Below are 20138 nucleotides of genomic sequence, written 5' to 3'. Positions count from 1 at the left end.
AAAAGAAGATAAACAAGTGCTTGAGCCATGATTTTTTTTTTTAAAAAAAAACTTTTAACCATAGAAGTGCTTCTCTTTTTACGGAAATGCGCGGCGCGAATCCGAATTTAATAGTGTTAATACCCTAAAATCTCCCTAAACTATCACGTTTTTGTCAGTTTCCTACTTAATCTGTTCGGTGTCCCTGTAATCCCCTGAACTATATCTCTTTAGTTATTAAAAACCCCCTCGTTACTTTTTTGGCAAAATGTGTGAAATAACTCGTTTAAAGGCGCGTGGAAGATGAAATTATCCATAAAATGGCCCTACCTGGCCTACTTCTAACGACTAATTAGTGTTAAGATATTTAATTTCTATTTTCTTTTTATTCCAGATTTTTTTCTTTATTTTTACCCACTTTTTTCATTTTTTTACCTTTCTTCTTCCTTTCTCCCTATGGGTTCCATTTGAAACTTTTCTCTTCTCTCATTTCTTCTGAAATTACCTTTCTTCTTCATTTTTCCTTTATTTATTTCTCTATAACTTCTCTTTCTTGTCAAACCCTAGCTTTTTTAAATCCCTAATCTCTGGCTAAACCAAAAACTACAGTGAAATCAAAGGTTAGTGTGAAAAAAACTACAGTGAAATCAAAGGTTAATGGTGAAATCCAGATTGATAGAAGGGGTAACCATTGTTGGAGGAGATGGAAGAACAAAGACTTTTACTCATTTTTTATTTTTGATTATTAGTTCAAATCATTAAGTAAAATAATAATTAAATTATGGTTAACTAAGTAGCCACGTGTTGTAAACTCACAGTTTAAAGTTAATTGGGAGCTTGCATCATACACAGATGGAAAAAATCGACCAAGGGGTTTTTAGTAACTAGGGAGATATAGTTCAAGGGGGGTTTTGAGGACACTGGATAGTTTAAGTAGGAAACTGACAAAAACATAATAATTTAGGATGATTTTAGGGTATTTACTCAATTTAATACTAAAAAAACACCTTAAAAAAGTTGATGGAGTAGGACACTAGGATAGTCCGCGATGCACACAATACTGCAACTTGAATAGTAACAATAGTAGCTACTAACAGATAGACCAATTAGATAACACCTTTTCTAATGGATAAGCCAACAGTCTGAGTGTAAAGAATAACAAAAAGAAGAGAAGAAATCTTCAATTTTCAATCCTCAATTTCTCAATGGAAACCACTGCTTCTTTCTCCTCAACTATGTCTTCCCACCATTTCTTTCCACTTTCCAAAGCCACCCTGTCAACTTCCAAACTTCCATTTTCTTGGACTGGTTCAACTCATTCTCTTTCATTTTCTTCAAGAAACTCATTCACTGTAACACCCTTTTCAGTTTTCGTTACTTTTTTATTTATTTTTTATTTTTTTATTTATGCATTTTTATTATAAAGATTCAATTTTTGTGTAGAGGGATACATGGAGGGTGATCAATTCAAGGAATGTGGTTATCTCAAGAAGAGAAATGCGTGGAGTTATTAGAGCTGAGATGTTTGGACAGCTTACTAGTGGACTTGAATCTGCTTGGAATAAGCTCAAAGGAGAAGGTAAATGAAAACATAAAAAATCATAATTGCATCTATATTATGAATTGATTGGATTTTCCCTTTTTTATTTTCAAAGAAACCATTTTTATGAAAAGGAATATTGTGTAATGTATTTACTCAAAAAAAAAAAAAAAAGATCTGTAATGTATACTATGATTTAGTGAACAGTGGTAAATAAACTGCTTTTACTGCAGTATATAAGATACATCTCAAAAAGTGTTTCAATTTGTGAGTGATTGTCCTAAATTCTACAGAAGTTAAAATGCATTGCAATTTATGAGCTCATTGTGATGGCTGAAGAACAAACAACCCTTACATATCACTGCACAAGAATTCATTCTGTTGTGGCCTTTTGTGTGTGTGTGTGTGTGTGTGTGCTTGTGCGCGCATAGCTCCAAGAACTTTCTCGGGTTTGCTGAAATGGTGTAGCTCTAAGTGAAAGAGTAATCTATGGAATTTACTTCTGTGTTTGAGATTTGTTGAATTGATGTGGATCATTTGGTTTCTATTTAACAGGGATATACTTCTTTGGTTCTACACGTTATTGATTGATACTATAAAAATTTTAGGAATAAATTTATTGGAAATGTTTAATTGTTAAAAACGTAAGTTCGTATCCAAAGACAAATGGATTGAGTACTTATGTTACAAAAATTTAACCATAATTTCTATATCCTCAATCTTTCACATTTAAAAAGGTTCTTCTCATTGTTCGTGCTACTAAATATGTAGTTATCCATAGTGATGAAGTGACTTAGCCTTAAACTTTCGAACTCTTTCTTTGCTATCTTTTTGGTGCAACCTGGTATGTGTATAAGATGTAGATGCCCTGTTAGATTTGATAGGGGATGTGCACAATTTGTCAATATGCTTTGAGGCACAAATATCTTTTTTTACTGATAAAAGATATAACGATGAAGTGACTGTTGTTTGAATTCCTTGTGCTTCAGAGGTTTTGACCAAGGAAAACATCGTGGAACCTATGAGAGACATCAGGAGGGCTCTTTTAGAAGCTGATGTATGTTGCTCTCTAATTTAGCAGCTAATCTTTATACATCAAATTTTGCCTCTCATTTAACTTTAATTGGCAGGTTAGTCTCCCTGTTGTCAGAAGGTTTGTTCAGTCTGTTAGTGAAGAAGCCGTTGGGACTGGCTTGATTCGAGGAGTAAGACCAGATCAGCAACTAGTTAAAGTATGTATTATCGGACTGATTACTTTGAACAAAACACATATGGGTAAAAGCATTTTGTAGCAGGAAAAAGTTAAATATTTCTGGTCCTCAATTTTGCCTGCACACGGAAACTCATGTAACGACTTATGCATACAGGTGTTGGATTTCTGAAGAGATGTTTAGTGATAACTAGATTTTGATTTTTGTCTTAATCAGTTCTTTCTGCTTTGAAGTTTATGACCAGACTGCCTCCCTTCTGTGTTAATTTTATTTTGCTTGCATAATTGGCTATCAGCTCGAGCTGAACTTTTTCTTTGTATCATTTGGTTGGTGTAGATTGTACGCGACGAGCTTGTGAAACTGATGGGTGGAGAGGTCTCTGAACTGGTGTTTGCTAAATCTGGACCCACCATAATACTATTGGCCGGTCTACAAGGTGTTGGAAAGACAACCGTTAGCGCAAAGTTAGCTTTATATCTAAAGAAGCAGGTGCACTTCCAATCTTCACCTTCTCTTAACCTCGTCCTGACATTCCTTTCCCCGCTCTCTCATGCTATTATCACTTATGTATATGGTCGTAGAACCTGCATTTCTCCAACTACCTTCTAATATTAAAGTTTGCAGGGCAAGAGTTGCATGCTGATTGCTGGAGACGTGTATAGACCTGCTGCTATTGACCAACTTGTTATTTTGGGTGAACAGGTAGGCCATGTCACCTTAGCAACAATAAGATTGCTTGTCGTTTCGTTGTAGATGCTTTTTCTGTTCTTCTACACATTAACAATCTTCACCTATAAATCATTTTCTCTACAAGAATGCCGAATATCTAAATGCAATGTTATTCATTCTCATGTTCACTGATAAGTGGGAAACAGGTTGATGTGCCTGTTTATGCAGCAGGAACAGACGTAAAACCTGCAGAAATAGCCCGTCAAGGATTAGAAGAGGCCAAAAGAAGGAATGTAGATGTAGTCATAATGGATACAGCTGGAAGACTTCAGGTCATATCATCTTAGTTTTTGGAGTCCGCTATTAACTTTTTCTAGTTGTTTGTATTTAAGTCTTTCTTAACTCTTGTAGATAGATAAAGCTATGATGGATGAATTAAAAGAGGTGAAACGAGCACTGAACCCCACAGAGGTGTTGCTTGTTGTGGATGCAATGACTGGCCAAGAAGCTGCAGGTACTTCTACGCTTGTTAAACATGCGAACATATATATATGGAACTTTTACCTTAAATATATATTCATTCACCAGCTCTTCTTGAATTTAAGATCTGACTAAAAGTGTCACTACTTCGAAGATATTGGTATATTGTTAGATAGTGAATTCATATATCCTGGGTCAAACACATGTCATCAGTTCATGGCTTTTTTACAGTGTTTAGCTTTGCAAAAAATGGCTTTTGAGTAGTGGTCACGTGACTTTTCACATATTTTCTTTCTGTGTGGCTTCTGTTATACTTTGTTGACCGTGTCAATTGTAATTCCGTATCTACAAGAAGGGTTCGCTAATCTTTATGCTTCGTGATGAGATAATTGAGGGACGTCTCTTTTACCTTAACTATGGACATCCATGTATATATTGCCAAAGCAGTGTGTCTTGGCATGCATGTTTTCTAACTTGCTCTAATAAATGCATATAGCAGCACCTCTAAACTTACTGAAATCATGGCCTCCGCCACCTGCAATAGCACTTCCAACTTTTCCTCTTCAGCCACCTCGCGGCATCCAGCCATCTTTTTCCGCCATCAACATCCACCTAGTAATGCCACCATAACAACCCACTACAGCTTTCATCTCGTCTTCTCCAGTTCTTCACCACACACTTCCCTTTTTAGTCTGTCCAAAAAGAATGACATATTTCTATATTTGGAAAAAATTAAATTTAAACTTTCCATTTTACCCTAATGAAATGATTAATGGACAAAGAAATGTCTGTGGCATGTTTTAGACCACAAGTTTCAAGTCTCTCTCTTTCTTAAACTCCGTACCCAGCCAAACACCATCATACAAGTTAGGGACGGAGGGAGTACTAGATAGTGCAATAAAAGTCTGTAACATCTCAAAACAAATAGCATGGTCGTTCACTTTCTTTGAGTTATTAATGACATAATTTATGCCCTTTACCAATCATTTCATGTTGAAAACGGAAATTTCCTGCTTGTTCTCTCTCTTACCATTCACATTGATGAAATTGTAGCTTTGGTCACAACATTCAATCTTGAAATTGGAATTACTGGTGCCATTATGACAAAGCTAGATGGGGATTCTAGGGGTGGAGCAGCTTTAAGTGTCAAGGAGGTGAGTTCTTAATACCAGATTATATCTTTATAAGTGATTGTGTTGTGTCAAATGTTAATACGATCGTATGTTATAGACAACAAAATCATTGGTTTGCTCTTTTACTGTCAAGTTTTTCATGTTGAAGTAAATTGCAATTTTGCATCACACTTATATGTTCACTACCACAGGTATCAGGAAAGCCAATTAAGCTCGTAGGAAGGGGTGAACGTATGGAGGACCTTGAACCTTTCTACCCTGACCGCATGGCTGGACGTATTTTAGGGATGGGAGATGTTTTGTCATTTGTTGAAAAAGCCCAAGAAGTTGTAAGTAACCAACAAGTATTTTTTTCGTCTGTTTTCTTTACTTTGATTCAACTAGTTTCGTTTGACTCCTTATAAATGATTTTAGATGAAACAAGAAGATGCTGAAGATTTGCAGAAGAAGATCATGAGTGCAAAATTTGATTTCAATGACTTCCTGAAGCAAACTCGTGCAGTTGCTCAAATGGGTACCATGTCCCGCGTTCTCGGAATGATTCCTGGCATGGGAAAGGTAATATACCTGCTTCTTATTGAATCTATCTCTCCATTTCTGTGTAATAAGTATTCTATGATGCAATTCATGTTTCAATAGGACATGACCCTTGATAGGAGGGTGTGGAGGTCGAAGATTAGGGTTATAGATTAGTTAGTAGTCAAGTTTATTTCCTTTCCATGCCTGTACTTCCTTCCCTAGCTGTAGTACTAGTGTTATCCTTGTGTTCCTTATTCTTAGATCGATATTTTTTTACCTGAGGTTCTCTTTGATTTGCTGGTTGTTGTTTCTACTCGTTTGCCGTGGTTCTCTGTCGTAACTGCTGTGATTTTGTTGTATTGAGCCGAGGGTCTTTCGAAACAGCCTCTCTACCTAGGGGTAAGGACTGCGTACATACTACCCTCCCTAGACTTCACTTGTAGGAATATACTGGATATCTTGTTAATAATTCATGTTTCAATAGTTACTGCACATACCTTGTATCAGCTATATTCTTTTCTTTTTATTTATGTGACGAAGCGGGAACAAATTCCATCTTGTTCATGCAAAAACAGGTTACTCCTGCACAAATTCGAGAGGCAGAGAAGAGCTTAATAATAATGGAGTCAATGATAGAAGTCATGACACCAGGTTATTAATCTTACCTCGGGTTTCTAATAACGACGTCTTGCTATGTTTAACATGACCATATAGTAGTGCTACTAGTTCAATTCGTTGAGGCTCAATTTGTTATCTTTCATCTTTTTCTCAGAGGAGAGAGAGAAACCGGAATTGTTAGCAGAATCTCCTGCTAGAAGGAAACGTATCGCTCAAGAGTCTGGGAAAACTGAGCAGCAGGTAAAGTTAATGTGCTAGGGATGTCATAAAAAATATATTCTACGTTGAAGATTGTTCGGTACTCCTTGTGTGCTCACCTATAACTTGATTGCCATTGTAGGTGAGTCAACTTGTTGCTCAACTTTTTCAAATGCGTGTACGTATGAAGAATTTGATGGGCGTTATGCAAGGTGGTTCCATTCCTGCACTAAGTAATCTAGAGGAGGCACTGAAAACTGAACAGAAGGTGCTTATCTTTCTATATTATTTTTGGCTGAATTATTTTTTACATATTTATTAGAGCATGTGGATATAAATGCTGTGTTTTCTTTCTCCTCAAAATTTTACTTGCCACAAATAAATAAATAAATAAATGAAAGAATGTATGAACTTTAAGCATCTGTGAGGAACTAGCTTGATTAAACTGAGTTGATTCCTTTCAAAACACAATTTTCTGAATTTTTGTTTGTTTCAAAATGGTAAACCGAGTTCTGTTCAAATATTCTAATAAATAGGTGAAAAATTCTCTACTTGCACTATACATCTTATGGGCTTAACAAAGCCAAAACAATTATTTCATGTAGTTGAAGAGTTTGATTGATTTCTTACCATCCTCTTCCTCAACCCCTTGCAATAACAGAAATAAAATGTACCCCCTAAGAATTAAAATCATTAGTATATTCAAAATTAAATTTATTTTTCAAATAAAAAGTACCCCATAAAATTTAGTGGATCTGTACATCAATGATTATACCGATCTCCAGAGTTACCTGGTACCTCTTGCTGGTGGAGGTAGCAAGTATCTTGTAGAGTTAGTCGAGGAGCGCTCAAGCTGACCTCGACACCATGGTTATGAGGTTACCGGAAAAAGGAAAAAAGATTATGCAGATCTCTAGTAGTAGTTAGTGACTTAGTTCTAATTTCGGGCTCCTCACCTTATTACAGCCAAATCTCTTGGAATATGTAGTATGCATTAATGCATGTCTTCGTCCATTTTTCTTTTCTCTTCCAATCTCCCTTCGAGATAGTTAAATCGAGGATTATCCAATGCATGTTTTAGTTCTAATTCACATTTCTACTCTATGAGATGGAAACACCTATTCTACTATGCAGTTATAATTTTGTCAAGTATTCTTACCAAAAAAGTTGCATGTCCATCATGCAGATTTATATTTGCACTTGTTTCATCTTATCAATTTATTGGCTTTAACTCAAGCTGATGGTTTCGAATTGTCATCTTGTTACATTCCTTACTCCAGGCTCCTCCCGGTACTGCAAGGAGGAAGCGAAGGTCAGAATCAAGAAAGCAATTTGCAGACTCGGGATCAACCAGACCTGGCCCTCGTGGTTTTGGGGCCAAGAACTAAAGTATAGGACTATTTGTCAATCAAATTTTTGAAGAGCTAGCTATTTATGAGTACTCACTGAATACAGTAAATGATCAGGTGGTCTTGGATTGAGATAGGAGATGAGAAGAATTCCTTGTTTGTAATGTAGGAAATGGAAGTTCTTGACATGATTATAGTACATTGTATGTATTCTCAACAATGTAGTGTTATCCCCCTTCTTGTGTAACTCTTTGCTTTCCTACTGTATCTACAGATTTGATTTCTTCACATATCAACCTTTGGTCTTGGATTAGAGGTGGTATTATGTAAATTTGGAAGAATTTAAGATAATAATTTAAAAGAATACATTAGCTTTCACTTCTTTTTTTAAGCAAAACAAAATAGAAAAGGGCAAGTTAGCTCAATATTGGACGGGTAGGCTTATGACCTGTTATTTGACCCATTTTGACCCAAGTAAACTTTGAGCGGTTGGGTATGACGCGACTCACTTATTTATTTGACATGAGTGAAATACTATGCTTTTTAAAAGGCAAAACAATCGTAAAAAATCATTAACAAACTTCAGGTGCCATATGTCCGCTCCTACAATCTACTTCACTGAAGCACACGATGCTTTCACTAGGGTCATGCAGCTTCCAGTTCTCGTCCCAGCCAAAATTCTCATCCGAAAACAAATTAAGAACCTCCAAATTAGGAGAATGCTTGAGCAATAATACCATAGCTTGCATGCAAGCTTCATCTGTTCCCACTGTCAATTTTAAGGACTTGAGCTTATAAAACATCTATTTCGTATTTCGTATTTTGTATTTCATATCTCTTATATTGCTGTTATTTATTATGCATTTTTATGGTACTAATATATCGGCTCCTATTACCTTTTTGAGCTGAGGGTCTCCTGGAAATAGTCTCTCTACCCTTCGGGATAGGGGTAAGGTCTGCGTACATATTACCCTCCCCAGACCCCACTTGTGGGATTATACTGGGTCGTTGTTGTTGTTGTTGAGCTTATAAAACATGACCGGAGAGCTACTTATTTCATGAGCCATCTGATATACACCCCGAACAGAAACCATGCATAATTTCAAAGCCGACGTAGAAGGAACATTCTTGATGATGGTATATGTAAGCATGCCAATTTCCTTTAAGGGGTTACACACATCGAAAAAGAAGATGTGAACAACTTCTATAGACAAGAGAATCTCTATAATTATATCCTTTGCCATTAGAGCACCATATTTCAAGACTTTGAGATTTGGGCAAGAAATTTTGACATTACAATTGCTGTAACTTAGTCCAATGCTAACATAGTTTACTAGATATACATAAACCAGAGACGTCGAAGCAATCTCTGTTGAGTTTTTGTTTAAGATGAAATAGCCTTAAAATTAGAGTGAATGGGAAATGGGATTTGGATTCGGATTTGGTCAAATGATCGATCGATTGATTAATTTTTTGGACTAAATTTATTTGTTAATAGTGAATATTAACGTGATATAATCCGTGTTTGTAACGGATGTTTTCCAATCCGTGTATTGTGTTGCAACACTAAGCAATAAGCAGTCTAGTGCACCTCCCACAATGGTGCAAGTGCTCCTCCCACCATGCAAGTGTATATACCACCATTTAAGTGCTTTCTCCATGATCTAGTGCTTGTTGCACCATGGAAGGGGCGGATTTCTCTCAAATAACTGCTATAAATAGAGCATAAGTTGGAGAGAAAGAAGAACACATCGGAAAAAACACTTGAAACACTCTGTATACACTTAATATACACTCTGTATACACTGGATATACACTCTGCATATACTGGATATACACTCTGTATACACTGCGTATACACTGGAAAAACGAATTGCAATTTGATATTCTCTTCAGTAAGAATTCAACATTGGCTATACTTTGCATTCCTTCCTCTCAGAATTTCCATTCGACTTCTGAGTTGTCCTCCTTATTCTGCATTGTTTTTAACTACAAACAAAGCATCCATAAGTGTGATTTGTTGCCGAACTTTGTGTTCGTTGAAACACTGGGGTTTGAAGTACCGCTACACCAGTGTGTAATTCGTTCTATCCTGGGAGGAAATAATCTATAACCTTGGGTACTAGGAGGGGATTAAATTCCTTAAGGAAACACTGTGAATTCAGTGGGCTCGAATTAATTTCTGTTTTTTATTTATATTTACGTTTATAAGCTAACGTTCTAATTTCCAGAATCATTATTTACAAGTACAGAGGAACAACAATCTCAAGCACAGTCATAGTTCCAAAAGTACAATCTCCTAGTATTAGTTTTTCAAGAAGAGGACACGTTGAGAACAAGCAACTCGTCAAATGCTCGTCCGATAACTCAACCTCCAAAAGATGAAGCAATTTGAGCTGACAAAATCCCAAATGACAACCTCCAAAAGATAACTCAACCCGTTCATTACCAAAGCGTATAACATCAAAATGCAAGTAAGGCATTGTCCTACATATATAGTTCCATCTTTTCGACAATATGCTTAACTGAACCACATCAAAAATGTAGAGAGATGAAAGGATATTGTGGAGTATTTCATCAGGCAAATAACTTATTCTGTCAATTCCTTCACCTGTACTGGTAATAGATGCACCTAACAACTTAGGTTTTGTTGATGATGTTTCCATTAATTTTATTTTGTTTTTGAACAAATTAAAAAGTTCCCTCGCTAGCTGTTCTACATTCCTTGCTTGATCTTCAAACACCCTACTGTTCCTACAATAACAACAACTCAGTATAATCTCACTTAGTGGGGTCTGGGGAGGGTAGTGTGTACGCAGAGCTTACCCCTACCTAGGGTAGACAGACTGTTTCCAAATAGACTCCGACATCCTTCCCTCCAAGAACTTCTCATCTTGCTCTTTGGGAGACTCGAACTCACAACCTCTCGGTTGGAAGTGGAGGTTGCTTACCATCACACTCTATTGTTCCTCTCTTTCCAAATCACATAATTGTATTATGCATACATTATCTTGAGTATCTTTGCCTTCACTGACTTACCTTTGGATTGGTAAAGCAGTTATTAAAATACTTGTTGTCAAGAATTAGTTGGAGCATTCGATAGTTGTAACCATCTCAGTAATCTCATTCATACTGCTTTGGAGAAGCTACACTCACCAAAGAGATGAAGATGAGATTCTTCCGCAGCCATACACAGAATGCACCTTGAGTTCACTTGAATTAATTATTATAACCATTGCATATTTAAACTCGAGCTAAATTGTACTTATGAGATACAATGGATTGACATGACACAAGAGGTGAGTCTCACTTCTCATGAGGTGTGGATAGGTTCCAAGTAGTCGTGTTAGGTGAGGGTGGTTCCAAGTGGCTATGCTAGACACAGGTAAGTTTCAAATAGTCGTGCCAGACGCGGGTATAACAACAACAACAACAACAAAAACCCTGATAATCCCTAGTGTATACGCAGACCTTACCCCTACCCTGAGGTAGAGAGGCTGTTTTCAAATAGACCTGCGATATCCTTCCCTCCAAGAACTTCTCACCTTACTTTTGGGGAGACACGAACTCACAACCTCTTGGTTGGAAGTGGAGGTTGTTTACCATCAGAGCAACCCCTCTTGTCAGATGCGAGTATATTATTATAAAATATGCTTAATGTAATGTCATGACTAAAGTAAAATATTATTTGGAATAAAGTAAATTGTTGAATTAATGAAAGAAAAATATAACTAATAATAAAATATTATTAATATGAAAAACAACTATATTAATAAAATAATAATATAATATAATATAATATAGTAAAAAAATAAAGACAAATAAAAATATATAAAAAATAGTCTGTTGTATAATGGTAAATAAAATTATAATAACTAGTGATATAGTTGACAATTGCAACGTATTACTTAAAATCCTAATATTTACAAAAAGATGGATAATTAAGTTGTTTTGCAATTTAGAAAAAATGCGTAAAAATAGTGATAGTTTTAATATTGTGATAAATTGATAAAACCATCAATATTTATAAAAATAATGATACAGAATTATCAATAAATTAATCTTAAAGTAGATAAAATGTAAAATAGTATATTATGCTATTTAATGACTAGAAAGTTAAATAAGTTAACGTAGAAAAGAGAAGTTCTTGTGCATTGTATGTATTGTCAACTATGTAGTATGTAGTGTTGTTGCCCTTTCTTATGTAACTCTGGGCTTCAATATTATATCCACATGCTTAATTTCTTCATATACACACTTGTGATCTTGAATATTTTTTTATTTGTTTTTCCTAGTCCATTAGATTGTATACCCAGAGTTTTTCTTATCATTTAGTTTTGATGGCTAAAATTTTAATGGTTAAGACAAGAGGGGTTGTTCTGATGGTAAGCAATCTCCACTTCCAACCAAGAGGTTGTGAGTTCGAGTCTACCAAAAAGCAAGGTGGGAAGTTCTTGAAGGGAAGGATGTCGAGGGTCTATTTGGAAACAGCCTCTCTACCCCAGGGTAGGGGTAAGGTCTGCGTACACACTACCCTCCCCAGACCCCACTAAGTGGGATTATACTGGGTTGTTGTTGTTGTTGTTGTTGTTGTTGGTTAAAATTTTAATGCTGGTATAGACATTAGAAAATCCGATTTTAATGCAGCGTGTTATTAACAACAACAACAATAACAACCCAATAGTAATTCCACTACAGGGGTTTGGGGAGGGTAGGAGGTTGTTTCCGGGAGACCCCAGGGGGTTTGGGGAGGGTAGGAGGTTGTTTCCGGGAGACCCCAGGGGGTTTAGGGAGGGTAGGAGGTTGTCTTACAAGTAATAATAAAAATTGAAAATTAAAAAAAAAAAATGTGATGGGGGTATAACTTGTAAGACAAAATATAAAGATAGATGCTAAGTAAATAAATAAAAAAAAAACAAAGAGAAATGGTAAAATTGTAATTTGTTGTAATGAACTTTTTTTTTCTTGTAAAACATAATCATCAACATTTTCTAGGCAGTTGAAGCAAAGAATAAAAAGTAGTTGAGATCCTCTATTGATGATAGCATTTTAAGGAATGTCATCCATGTGTTAGGTGAGGTATTTTTTTTATCCTACTTTTGGAAGCAAAAGCACATATTTTCTGTGTTTTAATAACCTTCCACAATTACATAAACAGAGTGAAGTAAAGCAACAAAAGAGAGAAAAAAGAGTTATTTCAGGTTAAATATTTTTTGTATAAAAGAAATGGCAAGTGGAGGTGAAAGTTTTCCAACAGTTGATGCTGAAAAAGAGTTGAATCCACAGAAGAATAATGACTTTCAGGTTGATCCAGTATCATCACAAGTTTCTTCCTCACTTGAAAAAGAGGTAGTGATTTCCTTGTTCTCATTTATGATCTGCAGTCCGGTGCATAAAGTATTCGGTATTCGTGCAGGGTTCCGAAAATGGCTGCATCCTAAAGGGTGTAATATAGACAACCTACCACAATGCAAGCATTAATGACTGCTTCCACATCTCGAAACCATAAATCGTTTATGATCTACAAAAAAAAGGTGTTTGTGAAGAAAAACGATAACATTGGATCTCCATCTTTTTTCTGAAAAAATCAGAGACTCTTGATACAGTCTACTAAACAGATAATATATATATATACCAATTAAAAGTACCTAATAAGGAAATTTTGAAAATATTTTGCCTCATTTGTCTGTCCTTTTTATGCATCAATTTTCTTTTCAAGAAAATATCATACCTTATTTGCATCTCATTCAGCAGATTCGCTTCAATAGTAAAACTTTGATGTTCAGGGGCGGAGCTAGTGTACGTGTTACTGGTTCTGCCGAACCCATTAACTTTGGTTATAATGGGTTCAAATCCAGAATTTATCTTAAGAAATTCATTGAATGTGTACAAATTCTTAATTTAGAACCTAGTAGCTTAAAAGAACTAAAATCCGAACCTACTAACTTTAAATCTTGGTTCCGCCTCTGCTGGAATTCATCTAACACATAAACACATCTATAACAAAAAATTTAACCCTATCAATATTATACCTGTTGTAGCAAAGAGACATGTTTTATTTCAAGATTACAAGTTTTACTTTATAGAGGTTTATATGTAGATTTTTAAGTAATCTGATAGTGTAAAATAAGTTTTTACTCCATCAGTACTGTATATCAGTTAAACTTATTATTAGGTATCATCTTGGCAAGTTTGTAACAATCTTTCACAAATCAAAATAACTAGTTCTGGCTTACAAGCAATATAATATTTGTCTCGATAAAATCTTGACAGAAGAATAATTTGCATGCATGGGAAAAATTAAACCATGGTATTTTTCTCTTTTTCTTGAATAAAATGTTGTATTTTTTCCCTTCATATTTGTGATTTTTTCCCCCTTGTAAAAACATTTCTAATGCAGGCAAAGGAAAAATTGGAGAAAATGAAAAAAGAAAAAGATAGAAAAGATGCACTACAAAATTTCAAGACTGCTATGATTATCTCAGGAGTTGTTGTTGCTGTGGCTGGTGCTATCTTTGCCATTACCAAGAAGCTCAAGGAGAGATCCAATTAGCATGGAACTTATATATTTATTTTATTTTATTTTATTTTATTTTATTTTGGACTTTTTTAATCTCACTCCATTCATACATATCAAAATTTTGCGAATATTTTTTTTTTTTTTTTAGGTTTTATAGTGAAGAGATGTTTATTAATTTGTCCTTGGATGTGTATGAGGACGATTTTGAGTCATCTTGAGAGGTTTACACATTGATATTGTGATGTTTAAACTCTCATGGATTGTTGAGTTTTCTTTTTTTATTCTGAAGCTATTTCTATTTTTTTATTTATAAAGCTTTTTTCGCGACTTCTTGAAATTTTGAACCCTCCATCTCAACTGTGGTAGATCACTAATTTCCTTCAATTTCTTTTTAAGTTGTTGCTAAGCAGCTATTTTTTAGTTATAACGTCATCACTTATTTTCATTATAAAAATTACAGACTAATGGGTGATAAAACATAAATAGATGTTAGTGTTAGTCCCTAAGATATCGACAAATTCTAATTTTAATCATTTTCAGTTAAGTATATTTAACCTTCAGTTAAATGTGAATCTAGTTAAAAAAGATTTAACATCCAATTAATTGACATGAACACTTTTGATTCTTCAGCCTTTACAAATTTGACGACTTGTGACATTTTATTATTTTCAGGCCCAAAGTCCATTTCATCTTAAGGCCCAAACTCATGCCATGTGACATGGCATGTCCAGTCAAACTCCAGGCCAATAAGGTGACGCCACGTGTTAAATGATGTGGCAATCCAAGTAAAAAAGCAAGAACCAACCACAAGTCGCCAAATGGCTAAAATGACATGGGCCAATCAGAATCAAGCAAGAGAGTTCTTATGTAGTTGGACTGTCCATCCTCTACAACTATAAATAGAGGGGTTACATAACTCTCAAGGGACATTCAGAGTTGGAGAAGAACACTCCGCAATTGGTGAAGGCATCCACAAATAGAGAGATCAATTCAACCCCGTAACAACAAAGTGCTGCTCGACGTTCTTGGCGATTAAATACATCACAAGTAGGTCTACATCATCCTACATTCGAGAAAGACGTTTCTCAAGCCCTCGAATCACGGAGAATTTTAGAGAGGAGAATCAAGGGATACATAGAATTGTACTCACAAATATTTATCAATAAAATCACTTTTTTCATATTATTTTTGTTGCAGTTTATTTTTCGTCTTACGAAAATTTGTTGGGAACAATATCATATGTCAATTAATTCAAAATTAAAAAATTTTAACATTGAAGAATCGAAAGTGCACTTTCTCCAAAAATTTTAATTTTTTTTTGAGTGGAATGCACTTTATTTTGTATGATCGGAATACTTAAAAAAAAAAACAAATGGACCGAAATAATTCCTCCTTCCATCCCAAAAAGATACATTTTTCGAATTTCGGGAGTCAACCTTTTTAACTTTGATCATAAAGTCGGACATAGAAACTTTAAATTTTTCTAAATAATTTTTTGCAATTACATATAAGTCACAATAATTTATAATTTAAAATATTTAAAGGGTATATAAAAAAGTTATTATAATTATAGAAAATTATCGAACAACAACTCAGTGTAATTTTATTAGTGGGATTTGGGGATAGTAGAATATACGCACACATAAAGAAAGTAGAGAGGCTGTTTTCGGAAGACCCTTAGGGGTCGTTTGGTCGTGAAATAAGTTATTCTATGATTAATTATTCTGGGATTGGGTATTTTGGGATTAATTATCCCACCCTCCCATAGGGATAAAAAAAATTACTACAATTCCAATATAACTAACTCCAACATTAATTATACCCCGATTTTATCCCAACCAAATATAAATAAACTCATCTCAAATTTAATTACAATATTGGTTATCCCTTATTACTTGTACCAAACAAGCCCTCATAATTTGGCAAAGAGGGAGGACAAGATGCGGGAAGTGAGACTCAGGTGATTCGGGCACATTCAGAGGAGGAGCACTGATGCACCGGTGAGGAGGTGTGAGCGACTGGCTGTAGTGGGCACACGGAGAAGTAGAGGGCGACCTAAGAAGTATTGGGGAGAGGTGATCAGACAGGACATGACGCGACTTAAGATTACGGAGGGCATGACCCTTGACAGAGAATTATGGAGGTCGAGCATTAAGGTTGTAGGTTAGGGGAAAGTTGTGAATATTTCTACAGCACAATAGAGTGAGACTAGTCAGTTAGGAGTTAGACTAAGAATATCATTGGTCGGTTATTGATGCAGGGCTTTACCCGCTAGTTTTACTATACCAGCCATCTATTTCGTATTTCGTATTCTGTATTTCATATCTCTTTCTACTGTTGTTATTTTATTATGCATTTTTATGGTACTAATATATTGGCTCGTGTTGCTTTTTTGAGCCGAGGGTCTCCTGTAACAGCCTCTCTACCTTTTGGGGCAGGGGAAAGTTATGCGTACATATTACCCTGCCAGACCCACTTGTGGGATTATACTGGGTTGTTGTTGTTGTTGTTGTTGTTGTTGCAGGGAGTAATTGGAAACGGAAAATAATTTGGGAAACCCTTATACAGACCCACAAAAATGGCGCCTCTCGGTCGCTCTCATTCTCTGTAAGACCGGCGGTATTCGCCTGATAAAAACTTCCGGCGCAAAGGTAATCTCACTATTCATCGAAAAATCAGTCTGTTCTCTGCTTTTTAATTTGTTCAAAACGAAAGTTTTTAATGGAAACATCATTAGCAAAACCCAAGGTTTTAGGTGCTTCTATTACCAGTACAAATGAAGGAATTGACAAAATAAGTTATTTGCCTGATGAAATACTCCACAACATCCTTTCATTTCTTTACATTTTTTATGTGGTTCAGTTAAGCATTTTGTCGAAAAGATGGAACTATATATGTAGGACAATGCCTTACTTGCATTTTGATATTATTCGCTTTGGTAATGAACGGGTTAAACGGCTTTGGGATTGGCAACTGGCTGAGAAATTCAAAGATTTTATCAATTGGGTCTTAATTTCCCAATGCGCAACCAACACTAGTCTTGCTTGCTTTAAACTCTGTTCTAGCAATTTTTTTGATAAGATGGCTATTTTCCGGTGGATTCGTGTGATAACAAAGCGAAATGTTCGAGAACTCGTGTTAAGTATTTGTCTCGATGAGCCATTTGAGTTGCCATATTGTGTTGTCACTTGTGAATCTTTGCAAGTTTTGAAATTACAGTTGTCTGGGGATATGCTTAAGTTGCCTAATCATTTGGGATTTTGTCAGCTCAAATTGCTGCATCTTGAGAAAGTTGAGTTATCAAACGAGCATTTGACAAGTAGCTTATTCTCAACATGTCCTCACCTAGAAAAATTGATATTGGGAGATTGTACTTTTGGAGCTATGACTGTGCTTGATATTGCTTCGACATCTTTGGTTTATGTGTATCTAGTAAACTATATTAACAATGGTCAAAGTTACATCAATTGTAGTGTCAAAATTTCTTGCCCAAATCTCAAGGTCTTGAAATATGGTGCTCCAATGGCAAAGGATATAATTATAGAGAATCCCTTCTCGATAGAAATTGTTCACATCTTCTTTTATGATCCAGACGACCATATAAAAGAAATTGGCATGCTTGTGCATAAGATGATCAAGAATGTCCATTCCACATCAGCTTTGAAATTATGCATGGGTTCCGTTTCGGGTCTTTATAGTGTATCTCATGAAGTAAGAAACTTTCCGGTCACGTTTTATAAGCTCAAGTCCTTAAAATTGACAGTGGGAATTGATGAATTTTGCATGCAAGTTATGATATTATTGCTCAAGCATTCTCCTAATCTGGAGGTTCTTAATTTATTTTCTGATGAGAATTTTGGTTGGGATGAGAATTGGAGGCTGCATGACCCCAGTGAAAGCATTGTGTGCTTGGAATCTCATCTAAAGTTGATTAAGTTGGCTGGTTTCAAATATGAAGAAAATGAGATGGAGTTACTAAGGTTTTTCCTAAAGAACGCACGAGTACTGGAAAAACTGATAGTTGTTTGGGCCGACTATGCTGACATATTAGAAGAGGCATCAGAGGTGGTTTTGAAGTATCCTAGAACTTCTTCACATGTTGTTGTGACATTTCTTGATGTCAATCCCAAATCGAAATCTCATTACCTGCACAGTGTATTTTAAAAAGGTTTTGATTGCACCTCAAGTTTATGAATTTCTACTGACCGTTTTGGCTGTCAAAAAGCTAGGAAAATACAACTTGACAGCCCTCAGCCCCTCACTGAAGCATGTTTTGCTCAGGACAACATTGAAGGAAGAAGCATTCAACTTGTCCAACAGATGTTACATGTGTCTCAAAAAATTCGGAAAGTATCAGTCATCTCTTTTTACACATTGTACAATAGTTGCTGACTTTGGAACCAGAGGCGGACCCACCTAGTGGGTTAAGGGGTCACGGGACCCCGCTAGCCTCGGCAAAAATTCCATATATATATGTTCACGGGACCCCGCTAGCCTCGGCAAAAATTCCATATATATATGTTATATATATCTATACATATATATGAGACCCCTTAAATAATTTACTTGTGCCCCCAAATACAAAATGTTGTACGGGAGAAGTGGTGTTCCGCGCTAAAGTTCCCGTCTTAGCTTGATGGACGCGTGATCGAAACCAGCTTCCGCTTTTCTCCTCCTCTCTATTTTAGTTCTTACTTTTTCTTCTATTTTATATTTTAATTCTTTGAATACAAGGTAATTTATACTTAGCAAATTACTTTATTTTATACTTTTATATTTTTTTGGAATTTAATTATAGTTTAGCACTAACACATAATAGTCTACTTAATTAATCTTTCTTTTTCAAATTCCTCCCTTAAAATTAAAACCCTCAAATTGATTATTAACATGCCCTTAATATTGATTTCTTTAGTAAGTTTTTGATAATTTAAAGTTTGAACGTCCTTTTGATCACTAACCCCCTTTTTAATTAAAACTAGAAAATTTAAAGTGTGAGACATGCTTAATCAAATACCTTCCCTTTTTATAGCACCCATTTGACTTTATTTTGTTTATATTTGGATGATAAGTCATCATAATCATTAAGTTTTAAAAGAGTTTCGCATCGAATTTTATCGTTAGTAATTAACATACATTGGTGCCACCGTTGTACTTAAATCCTGGGTCCGCCTCTGTCCGGAACATGTTCTATTCTATTTTTGGACTCAATGGGTCATGCCACACAATTAAAGATGCATATGAGAGCTGGTGCATGTGAAGTTTTTTTTGATGGAATTTCAACTCCAAGTCACTCCTTAAAGGCTAGATCTTTGCTTAGGTTATTTAGCTGGAGCAACTTTCATATTAATAGCACTGATCAATTCTTGGACTTTGTTAGTAACATAATCAAATCATAGTCTCTTCTCATGTACGGGAGCTACACAACCTCTTTTGTATATTCTGCATCTCTTTTAATGAAACTTTTTTAAAAAGTATGGAAAATAACTTCACTTCGATCGTATATTTATATTTTATATTATTTAATTAAAGAGTATTTTTGATTGACACTATTGATTTGTCGTCCGCTGGATGAAAGTATTAAGGAATTATTTTGGGTATAACGCACTATTAGTGTGATTACCTATTCTAGCATATTATTTGGTTTATTATACATGTAATTAGTTTTACTTATATGAGTCATTATATTTTATTAATTTTTAAGTGATCTAATTAATGTATAGAAACGTGATGTTCATGAGGACTACTTCGTCCTCTTTCATTAACTTTCCCCCCCCCAATAGTAGGGCTTTCCTTAAATAGTTAACCATGCATAAAGAATGACTAATTGGATTCTAATTATATAATAGTTCGAATTGAGAAAAATAACCACACTCAATATTTGCACCAACTAGATGAGTGCAAAATTTGTGGCATATAAACATA

General features: G+C 35.2%; 3 protein-coding genes across 4 annotated transcripts; all 3 read left to right on the top strand.

Annotated features, from left to right (window-relative positions):
* Positions 1–1092: 1092 nt before the first annotated feature.
* Positions 1093–7986, top strand: LOC104219555 (signal recognition particle subunit SRP54, chloroplastic). Its single transcript, XM_009770249.2, has 15 exons — positions 1093–1331; positions 1423–1558; positions 2509–2576; positions 2650–2751; positions 3067–3219; positions 3355–3432; positions 3606–3731; positions 3811–3913; positions 4933–5033; positions 5204–5341; positions 5427–5570; positions 6107–6182; positions 6304–6389; positions 6490–6615; positions 7628–7986. The coding sequence occupies exons 1-15, from the start codon at positions 1185–1187 to the stop codon at positions 7733–7735; spliced, it is 1692 nt and encodes a 563-aa protein (XP_009768551.1). The 5' UTR covers positions 1093–1184; the 3' UTR covers positions 7736–7986.
* A 4856-nt stretch (positions 7987–12842) lies between these two features.
* On the top strand, positions 12843–15351 carry LOC104219556 (uncharacterized). Of its 2 annotated transcripts, XR_011401138.1 has the most exons (3): positions 12843–13045; positions 14097–14578; positions 14889–15351. XR_011401138.1 is itself a non-coding variant. In XM_009770250.2 (2 exons), the coding sequence occupies exons 1-2, from the start codon at positions 12923–12925 to the stop codon at positions 14247–14249; spliced, it is 276 nt and encodes a 91-aa protein (XP_009768552.1). In that variant the 5' UTR covers positions 12843–12922; the 3' UTR covers positions 14250–14755. The 2 variants fall into 2 exon arrangements, 1 of the variants encoding a protein (XP_009768552.1); XM_009770250.2 differs by lacking the exon at positions 14889–15351 and having other exon boundaries at positions 14097–14755.
* Positions 15352–16664: 1313 nt separating this feature from the next.
* On the top strand, positions 16665–19623 carry LOC104219557 (FBD-associated F-box protein At2g26860-like). The gene has a single exon (XM_009770252.2). The coding sequence runs from the start codon at positions 16938–16940 to the stop codon at positions 18378–18380; it is 1443 nt and encodes a 480-aa protein (XP_009768554.1). The 5' UTR covers positions 16665–16937; the 3' UTR covers positions 18381–19623.
* Positions 19624–20138: the final 515 nt, after the last annotated feature.

This window comes from Nicotiana sylvestris, chromosome 7, assembly GCF_000393655.2.
Source record: "Nicotiana sylvestris chromosome 7, ASM39365v2, whole genome shotgun sequence".
NCBI lineage: Eukaryota > Viridiplantae > Streptophyta > Magnoliopsida > Solanales > Solanaceae > Nicotiana > Nicotiana sylvestris.
Note: the sequence above shows the minus strand (reverse complement) of the source record. Positions and strands in the feature narration are given on the sequence as shown.